At 41.3% G+C, this 13,631-nt stretch overlaps 1 protein-coding gene across 1 annotated transcript in view; it reads right to left on the bottom strand.

The window, feature by feature from the left end:
- The window catches only part of LOC118772449 (vacuolar protein sorting-associated protein 8 homolog), a 43,369-nt gene that overhangs the window by 15,296 nt on the left and 14,442 nt on the right, over window positions 1–13,631 (bottom strand). Inside the window, exons 21-32 of the mRNA XM_036520792.1 lie at window positions 13,280–13,502; window positions 12,585–12,674; window positions 9,767–9,812; window positions 7,958–8,000; window positions 7,561–7,633; window positions 7,179–7,298; window positions 6,643–6,714; window positions 5,748–5,867; window positions 4,946–5,002; window positions 3,928–4,010; window positions 3,072–3,156; window positions 2,675–2,773 (exon numbers count right to left, since the gene is read on the bottom strand). Of these exons, the coding sequence (XP_036376685.1) occupies window positions 2,675–2,773; window positions 3,072–3,156; window positions 3,928–4,010; window positions 4,946–5,002; window positions 5,748–5,867; window positions 6,643–6,714; window positions 7,179–7,298; window positions 7,561–7,633; window positions 7,958–8,000; window positions 9,767–9,812; window positions 12,585–12,674; window positions 13,280–13,502 (1,111 nt within the window). The remainder of the gene's footprint in view (window positions 1–2,674; window positions 2,774–3,071; window positions 3,157–3,927; window positions 4,011–4,945; window positions 5,003–5,747; window positions 5,868–6,642; window positions 6,715–7,178; window positions 7,299–7,560; window positions 7,634–7,957; window positions 8,001–9,766; window positions 9,813–12,584; window positions 12,675–13,279; window positions 13,503–13,631) is intronic.

The raw sequence follows: 13,631 nt of genomic DNA, 5'->3' as shown, positions 1-13,631 counted from the left end.
GCTGTTTATAGCGTGTATGCTAAAACCAGTGCAATTAGAAAACTAGATTGGAAAAATTCTAGCTAATTTTAGCTTTGAGGAAACAGCGATTTAACATTAAAAAATATAGCAAATGCTAACTGAAAACTATGAGAATAACGCTAATGAAAACATAACGAACCATGCATCCTAACACGCACGCTAGCACTACATAGCATAAAAAATAAGTTACGTGCGAAAGGGTTAAACTACAGTTAAAAATAAATTGCTTTGGAATACATTTAAATTTAATGCATTTTTGTATATTTTTGGTTCTTTTAATAAAAAGTGCTGTGTGGTTTACTACAGCTTCATGTAACCTCACACATAATACCAACAACAACAACAATAATAACGGTACTAATAATATTCAAGAAAAAAGAGCTCTGGTATCGGTATCTGTTTCGGTATCGGCAGATATCCAAATTCAGGTATTGGAATCAGATCGGAACTGAAAAAAAGTGGATCGGTGCATCTCTAGTAATAGCAGAGCCCGTATACGCTATTAATATGCCTGATCTAAAATCTCTGCACGCCGGATTTCCGGCGTAGGGTTGGAGATCTTTAACCCATGTAAATGGTCCCTTGACCACCACGACCATCTGCACCAACCACCTGTCCTCAACAACACCCTTGAACACCATGACCATCTGCACCAACCACCTATCCTCTTTCACGCCGATCAACGACTTGGAAGTGCTTCAACTCATCTCCACCACCAACACCACGCCACAACCTGCCTTCTGGACACCATCCCCTCTACTCTGCTCCAATCTGTATGCGGTGAGATCGCCCCATTTCTTTGCTCAAATATCAAACCCTCACTAATCTCTAGTATTGTCCCCACAGACCTCAAGAATGCTCTGGTTACACCACTCCTGAAGAAACCATCCACTGACCCATCAGATGTTATGAACTACCGACCAGTATCTTTCCTCTCATTTCTATCCAAAACCCTGGAATGTGCAGTACTTAACCAACTGTCCCTTTTTCTTCTCAGGAACAACCTCCTGGACCCCCACCAGTCAGGTTTCAGAGCTGGCCACTCAACGGAAACCGCACTCCTGGCAGTAACAGAGGCTCTCCTCACTGCCAGAGCCTCCGACCTGTCACCTGTCCTCATCCTCCTCGATCTCTCCGCCACTTTTGACACAGTCAACCACCAAACACTAATCTCAAAGGTGTCAGAGATCTCTGGGACCGCCCTCTCTTGGTTCAAGTCCTACCTGACTGGTAGATCCTCCCAGATCTACTGGAGAGGTTCCACCTCTGCACCCACCCCTCTCACTACAGGGTTCAGTACTGGGACCCCTACTTTTCTCAATTTATATCAACTCACTTGGCTCAGTTATCAAATCACACGGCTTCTCCTATCACTGTTACGCTGACGACATCCAACTGTTTTTCTCTTTCCCTCCCTCTACCCCCCAGGTCAACGAAAGAATTTCCTCATGCCTGGCTGACATCTCCAATTGGATGTCATCCTATCATCTGAAGCTGAACCTCAAGAAAACCGAACTCCTCTGCATCCCAGCCGGCCCTTCCCCCCTGCAAGACCTCTCCATCACCGTCGATGACACCACAATACCATCCTCCCGATCTGCAAAGAGCTTGGGCGTCATCCTCGACAGCAACCTGGACTTCAAGGAGCACATTGCTCGCACGTCACGGGGCTGCCGATTCCTCCTCCACAACATCAGGAGGATTTGTCTGTTCCTGACAACATACGCCACGCAGCTCCTTGTCCAGGCCAGTGCTCCCTCACCTGGACTACTGCAACGCCCTCCTTGCAGGCCTCCCAGCCTGCACCACCCAGCCTCTGCAGCTCATCCAGAACGCAGCTGCTCGACTAATCTTCAACCTCCCCAAATTCTCCCACGTTACTCCCCTGCTTAAATCCCTCCACTGGCTTCCTGTCGCTGCCAGGATCAGATTCAGGACGCTGACCCTCACCTTGTCTGCAATAAACAGGACAGCCCCGACCTATCTCCAAGACCTCATCCAGCCCTACACACCTGCCCGGCCCCTGTGCTCAGCAGCAACTGGTCGTCTCGCTCCTTGCACAGGCAATGCGGGAGGTTTGGTCTGAAGACACATCTCTTCAGAGTCTACCTGGACTGACCTGTCACACAATCGGATCAGTACTGTTATAAATTGCTGTGTGCTTTTGTGTTTTGTTTTCTTGTTACCGCCTTTGCTCTGGTACTTACTGCGCTGTTTGAAGTTGGATCTTATTAGCTGCCCTATACCCTGTAGCTGTATAAATTAGAAAGTACTGTGTCCTCAGACAGACCTTGCTCTCAGCTGAGAACTGTCTCATTGTGGAACTGTACACACCCTGTCCCCGTACTGTCGCTAATACTTACTGTATGCACTTTTGTATGTCGCTTTGGATAAAAGCGTCTGCTAAATAAATAAATGTAAATGTAAATGTAAATGTAAATATGAGTTTAGATTTAGATTACAATTAGGATTTTCATCAGATGAAACAAGCACCAATATTATGAAAAGTACAATAGAAAACAAAAAATTAAAATGTGAATATTTGCTAATACTGTAATACTAAAGTCAGGTTACACTGCAAAGTTTAAGTTCTGTGAACACTGCTTTTAGGAGCAACAGATTTTGGATTGCTACGCAGGGTGTTGAGCAGTACCTGTAGATTACAGAATACTTCGTTTTGGAACAAAAACCTTTCTTCCGCTGTGAGATCAGAGGAAGTGATAATGATGTCCAGATATTCAAGAGCTTGATCCTGGAGACAGAAAACAAGACAATGTACTGTGGAGGACATCCCACTGTCGAGACCAGCTTCCCTGCAAAGAAATGTCCTCATATCATGGAATCGCAAGATAATGATCATCTGTTTTCTCAGCAGATGCTCAAGATTTCTAACTGTAGCTTTTTCACCCACTGATATAACAATGATACATGCATTGCTTAAAAATTTACGGTCCATCATTTTATACATGTGAGTGTGACTGTAATATTTTCATTCAGTATTTTGCTAATACTAAATCATTGCCTTTTCAGTGTGTTGCGGTGTGCTGTACCTTTTTTGTGGGATTCTTCAGGTAACATGTCACAAACTTGTGATATAAGCGCCTCTGCTTATACACAAACTCACACACCTGATAGCTGAAGGGAGAAGGTGAAATGTAAGAGGGTGTGTGAATACTCTGTGTTCATTCCAAGAAGGAAACAAAAACCCATAACTTTCATCACCAACTCCTTGTGAGGTAAATTGCTTTCAGAGTACACACACTGTACAAGTGTACATTATATTTGTCTGTTAATTCTGGGCACTTTTGCTGTGCCCCTTTCAATTAAATTAGGTTCCTCCTTTCTTCAATTATTGATGAAAATATAATTAGTCATTTCATGATTTGTGGTCAAAACATGGTGATGTCTGAAGTTTGTAGCAATACAAACTTGGCTGTTAAAAATGGCGACAGTAGTGCATGTCTGTTGGCACTCAATGTAGCAATGTTTCCAACATTATGTATTACACTAATGATTCGGTATCTATGTGGCCACTTACTTAAGTTACTTAAAGACCCTCTGGATAAGACAATCTGCCATATGAATAATGTGTAGCAAACCCTTAGATTTACAGAGTGACATGGTTTCAAATATTGTGCAGCAGATTGACTGTAATCTGTCCTATTCCCTACAACTGTTCTTGGTTGAGTAATCCTGTAACATACAGGAATTAACAAGAATCAATGGGCATACAGACAGCCGACAATCTACAAAATACAAAAATTACATCTATGAATATGTCAGATTTTTTAATCTAAGCTCAGGCTCATATATGAAGGAAGAGGACCAGAATGCTGCAGCGATGAGCTGTCAACAAAGGTGGGTTTGCCATTTCCTCTCACTATGTTATTGTATATTATCACTTACAACTGCACAGCCTCTGCCATGGAGAGCAGCTTGGTCTCCTCAAAGTATGCAGCCCCGCCAGCCTGCAACAGCTCCAGCAAGGCCTGCAGAGAGACAAGAGCATCCAGTAAAATTCAATCTGAACAGCCAAGAAAAATGCCCATTTCTTAATCAAGACAGAATTAAGGGAACATAGTGTAGGGTCATGCTACTGCGGTGATAATGGCTAACTAGAAATCATGTCGGAATTGATGAAATCCAAGGGAGGTGTTTGAGGGAATGCGTTGTGCATCCATAGATGGGCCTTTTTAAGGCTCTTCTACTTGATGCATTCTTGCTACTATCCAGTCACCTTCCATGCATTTCACTTGCAAATACAATCAATTATTCCACTGAACTTCAAAACTATTAACGAGCTCCCATTAACACATAAATATACAATGAAACCAGCAGAGTAAACCGGTGGTCATTTTTCAGAGAAATATCCAAGACATTTGTTGACAACTAAACTAAAGGCTTGGTACTAAATTTATTAATTTACATAATTCTGGGCCTATACCTTTTGAACACTTTGATCAAGTACTACCAGCTTTTCAGAGATCTACCCCACAGAGTACTGAAGAGCATTCCTCTGAATTGCTGGCAGTGTTCGTGTGGTGACACAGCTGGTTCATTCACAGTACAGGGGATCTTTGTTTCAGCTTCACTGGTTTTCCGTGCAATTTATGTCTGTTGCACAATCTGTTTCCTCTTTCTATCAGACTGCATCACACATCTTACTGCATACTTAAAACATCTTTGATCATGCACTGAGTTTTCCTTTGTTAAAGATAGCCAATGCCTCTTTTTTATAGTTAGCATATTTTCCCATACAGATGCACAACATATAAAATTAGCCACTTTTGTAAAGGTCCTGTAATGTGCCTAAATTACACCAGTTTCCCTGCTCAAGTATTGCTGCTCCTTCCCAACTGATATATTAATGTACTGTCACTTTCCCATGCATGCATCAAAACATAAGTGTAGGTTCTATTAATACCTGCTGCCTCTCTGCATGTTGCGTTGTGTCCTCTGGGTTACACAAAAAGTCGAGCGCCTGGATTGAAAAAGAATGGTAACAGTGACATCTAGTGTTCACATGATTTTACCTTCAAGTAAATCTCTCTGCTGAACTTTGGTAACAACAAAATATTACAACCAACAGCAAAACCTATAGTTGAGCATGGCAAGTCAGATTGTGGGATTATCCTTTCCTTGCATCTCTCATTCTCTCTCAGAAGAAACTATGCATTGTGTGTGAAAACGTGTGCAACCTATTACTACATCTTCTGATAAATCACACGAGAATGTATGTGTGCGCAAATCCATGCAGTTCTTTCTGTGTACACATGCAAAGGCATAGCACCAAATTGTGGGCCCCAGACACAGTAGTGTTCCTGACACCCCCCCTCCCCCCCTTTGCGCACTGGAGGATCAAACCACTGTTGCTTCTGAGGTCGGGGGAGGGGGGGGGGGGGGGTGTGGGGGCAGGAAGCAGGCGGATGAACAGATAAAGGAAACAGGCAGATAAGCAAAATTTATCATGGAAGTTATTATTTATTTCTATAATAACAAAATGTATCAAAATTAGAAACCAAAATCAATTCATTTCCGAGGCTTTTGGAGGTCCCCCCATACAGGCAGGGCTTTGGTTAGTCAGGTCCACCATTACACGTGGTCTGACGCCCCTGTACACATGGCTGATAAATGAGGCCTCTAAACAATACTGAACAGTACACTTGGCCCCTTCAGCATTAGAACACCTTAGCCCTACATCCTGAGACCAGAGCAAGGACACTGACCTGGTGAAAGAGCTGCTGGTTGACAAACAGGGTGTCTTCAGCCTTGGCCAGCTGGCGGGCCAGGAAGGTGAAGAGACTACCGATCTGGGAGGGACTGAAGTCTGTGCTCTCGAGCATTACCTGCAAGCACAGATCTTCAATATACCACTTCCCATATTATAGGAGATTATACTCCACTCCCATACTGGAGGAATCATCTAAAAAAAAAACCTCTGTCAGAATATGTGAGTTTTCAGTTAAATAAGAGGAACTACACTTATGTCCCACCTAAGTTTGTTTGCATGAGTATTTGCATGTCTGAGTGAAATAACATACAAATACTCATGCAAACTAATGATAGAAAATAAAGAAATCATTATGTTTTAAAGGATGGGGACTTAATCATGTGAATACAAATCAATGTCTGGAGCACCACCTTCTGTCTGAGTGGTGGTGGTGGGGGAGGGAGGTGGTTGGCATTTGGGATCTGCCTTGGACTGAGATTCTGGAATTTGTGGTAATATAACACAATGATGCTTACATGAAACGCATGTCTATCAAGTGCTGTGGCACTTCTGACAAACCACTGTCTTCAGGTAGGTTGCATTTCATTTTTGTAATGGGGACATTCACCACTTTTCTGGGTATATATATTGGACACATCAAAATAGAAAAGAGAATTAATTCACTATTACGGAGTTACACAGCAGACCTTGAGTCAAAACAGAAAATAATTTCCATGAGAGATTTTCTGTTGGCCAATACAGAGACTGACTTGGCAATATCCCCAGCGTTTATGGATATTGCACTCCAATAGGAAATATGCATCAATTTGACACCGCTAATATATACCACAGTCTTTTTGCACCAGTATCCAACTGTTAATGCTGAATTTTTGTTTTTGTGCAAGACTCACCTGTAGCAGGATGTCTATTATTCTTTGGCGAAATTCAATTGCTTGCTGGTCCTGGTCCACATCTTCAAATGCCTATAAAATGCATGCGGAGAGGTACAGTATCAGTGAACAGCATAATTCCATTTAGGACTGAATGTACTCTTTTGAAGTAACAGATTGCATTGCACAAATGCATGAATGGATGTCCAGAAGGAATACTTTTTCAGATTAGACAATGCAATTAAGTCTGTTAAATATGTAAACGTCTTCTGTACTTTTTCCATAAATGTGTACATATATTGATATTTTTGAATTACTTAAATACAGTTCAGATCATATGTGCATGATGCTTGCAGGGATGTTCCAAATTCACATATGATTTGTTTCCACAACAGCAAACAACAAAAAATGTCTGTTAAAGTACTAAATACCTAAAATTCTAATGTAAAAGGGAATCTCATGACTGTATATTTTTTAACATGTTTAAAGAACTGTTGAAGCGAAGGAAAAATTTATTAAGGTCTTCTGGAACATAGATGACCATGACTCAGTTTTACCAAAGCAAGCACGTTGAGGAACTCTCTGGTGTTGTACTGGAGCAGGGTGCGGATGAATGGATAAGGTCCTTTGCTCCCCTCAATGTCCTTTGCCTGTACACTTGTCAGGCAAGTAAACACCTAGAGTAACAAACCAGCACAATATGTAAGTTGTCAATTCTTGAGTTATTGTCAATAACTCAGTGTCTTGGGTCTGTTCAAAAAGGTGTGTAAAAAAAAAATCTAATTACTGACCCAGGATAGCACTTCCGCTTTAAGTGATGGGAAATTAACATTGATCCAAGATTTTAAAGTGGCTCCAGAGAAAAAAAGGCGGGCACATTGGCTACACTCGCACATCCTGGGACCTCAACTACTGTCTTATTTACTCCTCAGCTCTCACCTGTGTTTTCACAGTTTGCACCATGTTGTCAGGGAGGACACCAAAAGGGTACGCTTGACCAGTCAAGCAGCAGCTAAATGAGGAAAAAGAGCAAATTTGGTTTAGGTCATGGTACGTTTCCTATACAGTCAACCCTGCTTTCCTTCTTCAACAGATGCCTTAACAGGTCCTGTGGCAAAATACAACAGATAGAAAGTGTTTTGTTCTATGTACTAGACAATTATGAATCAGCTTTTGCCATTTACTGTACAATTTTGCATTCTGATCTGAAAGGTCATGACTGCAAACTTTTGTTGCTACTAAAATCACTGCATGGCAAACCAATAATAACTTGCCACAGACAATTTGTTCATAAGATAAAGTATTAAATACAATGTATGCATGTTTTTCTTTTTACCTTATGTAGACGAGCATTTTGTTTCCGACCATCACTTGTTTATCTGGATAATAAGAAAACAAATGACACTTACTTTTTAATAGACCTGAACAATAACCCGTGTGTGTGTGTGTGTGTGTGTGTGTGTGTGTGTGTGTATTACATACACAGTGCCTTGAAAAAGTATTCAGCCTCCAGTACTGTTTTATTTATTTTATTGTCTCAGATTCCAAATTTAAAATATATTAAAGTAAGTTTAACATATATACTGGACTACATAGTATTCTACATCTTGATAAATCAAAAGAAATATCCAAAACTTTTCAAAAGTTTAGGAAAAAAAATAAAACTAAAACTTTGATATTTAAAAAGTATTCATACCCTTCGTAATTACAAGGCTAACCTTGCTCAGGTGCAAGATATTGTCTTATAAACTCATCCAATTAGTTGGTGGTCGCCACCTCAGTAGGAAATTAATGGATCACCTGTTTTGAATTACTTCATAAGCATAAACACCTTCCCCCTCTGTAAGGTCAAACAGTATGGTTGGATTTTCCATTGAACAAACCAAAATGATAAAAAAGAATTCAAAAAAAGTGAGGGATATAATCGTGGAGAAGCACAAATCTGGGGAATGATACAAGAACATTGCAATGGTTGAACATACCTCGGAGCTCAGTGCAGTTCATCATATGAAATATGAAACTACAGCCACGCTGCCACACATGCCTCCCCTCTAAACTTAGTTACCAAACAAGAATGGCGCTTGTCAGAGAGGCTACTGTGATGCCAACTGTCACTCTAACCGAGCTACAGAAGTCAGTGGCTGCAGCTGAAAATGATGTCCTTGGGTCAACAATCTCCAAGCTGTTGCACAAAAAGGCCTTTATGGAAGAGTGGCAAGGAAAAAGCAGTTGCTGGAAAAAGGACATGCTTGCCTGTAAAGACTTTGCAAGATGTCACTTGGAAGACACTAAAGATATGGCAGAAGCTCTCATTGTCTGATGAGGCTAAAGTGGAATTTTTTGGCTCAAACACTAAGCAGAATGTGTGGTGTAAAGCTGACACTGCACATCAGCCAGGACACACCATCCCCACAGCAGCAGGGAACTGCCAGTCTAGTCAAGATTGATGGGAAGATGAACGCTGCACAATACATGGAGATACATGGAGGGAGTTTGTGTTTCAGCAGGAAAACGGCCCAAAGCACACTGCCAGAGCAACACTGGATCGGCTTAAAATGAAGAAAACTGACATCCTTGAGTGGCCCAGTCAGAGTCCTGACCTTATCCGCATTGAACGTCTGTGGAAAGACCTCAAAACTGCTGTCCTTCGCTGCTCCCCAACTAACCTGGTACAACTTGTGCAATTTTGCAAGGAGGAATGGGCTAATATTGCTCCATCACATTGTGCAAAGTTAGAGACTTATCCAATAAGAAAGCTGCCTGTAATAGCTGTGTGGTGGTGGTTCAACCAAGTACTAAAGAAGGAGATGAATACTTATTAACTGTTGACATTTCAGTTCATTAAAGAATTAAAAAAATCAAGGTTTATAATTTATTTATTTTTTGGGCTGCACTGTTGCAGAGTTGAGTGATTCATGAATAAATAAAATCTTAGTTTAACTAGTCAAAATCTCAGGTTGTGGAAATCATTTGTGTGAAAAAAGGGTTGGGGATGAAAACTTTTTCAAGGCACTGTATTTGAGAGAGAGAGAGAGAGAGAGCTGTGATCTGTTTTTGAGAGAGTACTTTAAAAACAGCACATTAATGGAGCTCAGAGGATATGGAGAACGGGTTTATGTGGTAAAAAACAAGACTAAATTGCTACCTGGTTTCACTCCAGGAGAAGCACTGGCCATGCCGCCTACCATTTCCTGTCAAATAATTGACAGAAGACAGAGGGAGAGAGGGTTAGTTGGCTACTGTGTTCTGCTCAAGAAAAGTTGTTTCACCCCGCCTTCTGTGGTTGAGGGCTCTGATGCCCACAGTTATTGACTGGTCTTTTCTCCTTCTCTTTCTCTGTAAAACTAGAGAACATACTAGAACACAGAGTGGCTAACCAACTAACTTCCTTTCTCTCCCAGAACATGCTTCTTTACCCCTTCCTGGCTTCACGGCTGGTCGCTCAACAGAGACTACCCTCTTCTCTATCACTGAAGCTCTTCAATCAACCAGAGCAACCTCCTACTCCTCAGTCTTGATTCTTCTGGACATTATCTGCAGCCTTTGATACAGTGGACCACACTCTCCTTCTGTCCACCCTGGCTACATTGTGGATCTCTGACACTGCTCTTCTTTGGATTCAATCCTACCTCTCTGGATGCTCATTCAGGGTGTCCTGGAATGGTGGTTTGTCTAGACCCCAGGGCTCTGTATTCAGCCTCCTCCTCTTCTCTGTTTTCATGCAATCTTTTGGCTCCACCATCTCCACCCATAGCTTTTCATACCACTTCTATGCTGACGACACTCAACATTTGCTGTCTTTTCTGCTATCTGACACACAGGTCTCTGTGCACATCTCAGATTCCCAGAAGGACATTTCACAGTGGATGGTGGACCACCACCTAAAGCTTAACCTGGCTAAGACTGAGATGCTTTACCTCCCCTCCAGGTTCTCCTTGTTTCAAGACCTCTCTCTCAGTCTATACACCACAAGCTATTTTGTTGAGAGTGATAGGTTTGAACCAGTTCCATTCTATTTAAACTGCATTTTATTTGAACTACATTTTGTATTTACATTACCACACACACACTCTGTAATAGCCCTCTGACTGTTAGAGACGGCCAGCCACATATAGGGTTCAAAGGGATGTCCCCAGTAGCTGACCCAGTGGGTGTCCCCAGGTCATCCAGGTGTGACATGCACTTCCCAATGGGAATGTTCATACCAGCCATTTGGTATATTGTGGACAAGGTACTTAAACCCTCACTTGTGGCCGTTATGCCGAGATTCGTTTGGAACACTGCACCCACGCGAGTCTCCCTTTGGCCATCGAAATAAATCTTTTTCAATTGAAAAGTGGTGATCAGTGTGTTACTTCGCCAGTCCTGACTTGGTTCCCACGAAGGGAGAAAATTCCCAACAATAGCATTCCTGCTGCAGAAGCCTGAAAGAAGCTTGAAAACCAACTGCCCTTCTCTGTAATGGTTCCCCCACAGCAATGTCTGTATTTTGTCCTTATGTTGGACTTGTCACATAGCAGTCAGCCGAATAGTATGCTTTAGTACACATATGTCAATATCAAGGCCTGCGGGCCAGACACAGTCCTCCACGACTTTTAATCAGGCCTGCCAATAAATTCTGACAATAAATTTAATGTGGCCCATGCTCGGGTGTTTAAATTTACGTCCGTTACAATACAACACTGAAACGCAGGAGGTGCTGCCGCGCTCCAGTCTCACACTTTAATAAGAGAATTAGTCTACAATAAAAACTACGTAATGCTATCTGCCTTTCTGAAGGGAGCTAGCATAAACAATGGCCAAAAAAAAGAAAACTGGACAATGAATAGCGACAATTTCAAGAAAGATGGGAAACAGAATATTCAAATTCAAACAAAAGCAAGTGTGTCTCATATGTCAAGAGTCACTGGCAGTTTTCAAAGACTATAACCTTCAGAGGCATTTTGAAATGAAGCACGAGCATTATGGAAACACGGACATCGAACGGCGGCTGCAAAAAGTCAAAGAATTAAAACGCAAGCTTCAACAACAGCAAAACATGTTTACTCGCATCAACAGTCAGAGGGAGCTCTGAAGGCAAGCTTTATAATAGCGTAGGAAATAGCAAGATCATGCAAGCCGTTCACAGAGGGAGAGTTTATTAAAAAAACTGTATTGAAAAGGTATGTGATGTTGTATGCCCCGACAAGAAGCAGGCATTTGTGAATATCAGCCTCTCATTTTGACAAAAGTACTGTGATCCAAATGTGTTTTGTTTAACTGTACAGTTACCATTTTATACAAAAAAAAACTTTTCAGCACAAATACTATTTTGCTTTATTAATCAGTTTTGCTGGTAGCAAAGACCTTATTTGTTTTGTAAAAGACAAAAGTACTGTGATGCAAATGTGTTTTGTGTAATTGTGCAGTTATTTATAGAAAAAAATGTTCAGCATTTGATAAATACTATTTTGCTTTATTAATCAATGCTGGTAACAAAGACCTTATTTGTTATTTTGTTACAGACAAAAGTAGGCTACTGTGATGCTAACGTGGTTTGTTTAATTGTGCAGTTATCATTTTATACAAAAACATTGTTCAGCACTTGATAAATACTATTATTACCATTTTACTCAGTTTTGGTGGTAAGAATTACCCACAAACACAAAACCATAATATTTGAAATGTGCATCCATGCAATATTTTTTATTTAATGCAGTTACTAGCCTACTTATATTTCTTCAATAAAAAAATATTCATTGTAATAATCATTGTAATAAATGTCTGGCCCCTGATTTTATTCACAACCCTCAGCATGGCCCTCAGTAAGTTTGAAGTTAGTTGCTAGCATATTTTACATTAGTAGTAGTACAGTTTACACACACACACACACACCGACACACACACACACACACACACACGTATAGACATGCCATACATATTTATGTGTGTATAAGGTGATTTTTAGAAAACCAGAGACCTACCTCAATGGGAGTGACATAATCGTTCATTCCTTTGTTAAACACAAAGATCAGAGCATCACACAGCTTGTGCTGTCTGGATAAACTGACAACCTGAGAAACACAAACCATACCCTGTCAACACCAGACATGTGAACAGCGTCAATCCAAACTAATGAAGATAATGTAGCAGAGACTAGGTTGACCCTACCGTGGCCATTTTCATACAATATTTTCAAAAGGCTTCCAGTGTGCCTCTGTGGATGTGCAGTCAGCATTTAATGCTGAAAACAATACCACATACTTAATATATGGACCAAAGAGTCAGCTCAGTGTGCATCCCATTGAAAATCAAGTCTCTGCAATTGTTGAAGCTATAAGTGTTTTAATTTACCGTGTCATTATAGATATTATTTAAGGGGTGTGGCCTAAAGCAAAGCATCCATCGTCAGCGTAGAAATGCAGCAGGCACTGGTACCTCCTGTTACCAACTGAAACCTCCGAGATTGAGGATGAAAGGAATCAAGGAGCTGATTATTTGGTCATAATAGAACATCTGCAATAATACTTTCTAAAATGTTACCAGTTTAATTTAAAGAAAAATGATGAGCACAATACTGGCGCCAGTACAAATTCAGTTCTAGATGAAAGATATTAAGTTACATATGGGAGTGAGGTGGCACAATGAGATAATGGTGTCCAGAGGACATCTCTCACACCTGGTGAAAGTCAAGGGTCATGACATCGAGGTGGGGTATAAGATCATCAAGGAGCTCCGTCATGCCCTGGTCCTCATAATGACCCACCATGTCCTTCATGACTGGTGGGGGGATGCTGGTCAGCCGGCTGGCAGAGATGTGGGGCTGCAGACACTCAAACAGCACCCAGAGTGCCACTGCATGGTGAATCAACTTCTCATACACATCAGTGAACAGCACCTCCCTGTGGTGGTAAGGAGAAAGGACACAGAGACACCCCCATTGCATCATACACACAATAAAGACAACACTTAAAAAATCACTCACATCCAAGGCAAAGGGAAAATCCATGCTGGACAGGTCCTCATCACCT

This window comes from Megalops cyprinoides, chromosome 2 (genome assembly GCF_013368585.1).
Source record: "Megalops cyprinoides isolate fMegCyp1 chromosome 2, fMegCyp1.pri, whole genome shotgun sequence".
Lineage (NCBI taxonomy): Eukaryota > Metazoa > Chordata > Actinopteri > Elopiformes > Megalopidae > Megalops > Megalops cyprinoides.
The sequence above is the reverse complement of the archived record's forward strand: the minus strand, read 5'-3'. Positions and strand labels throughout refer to the sequence as shown.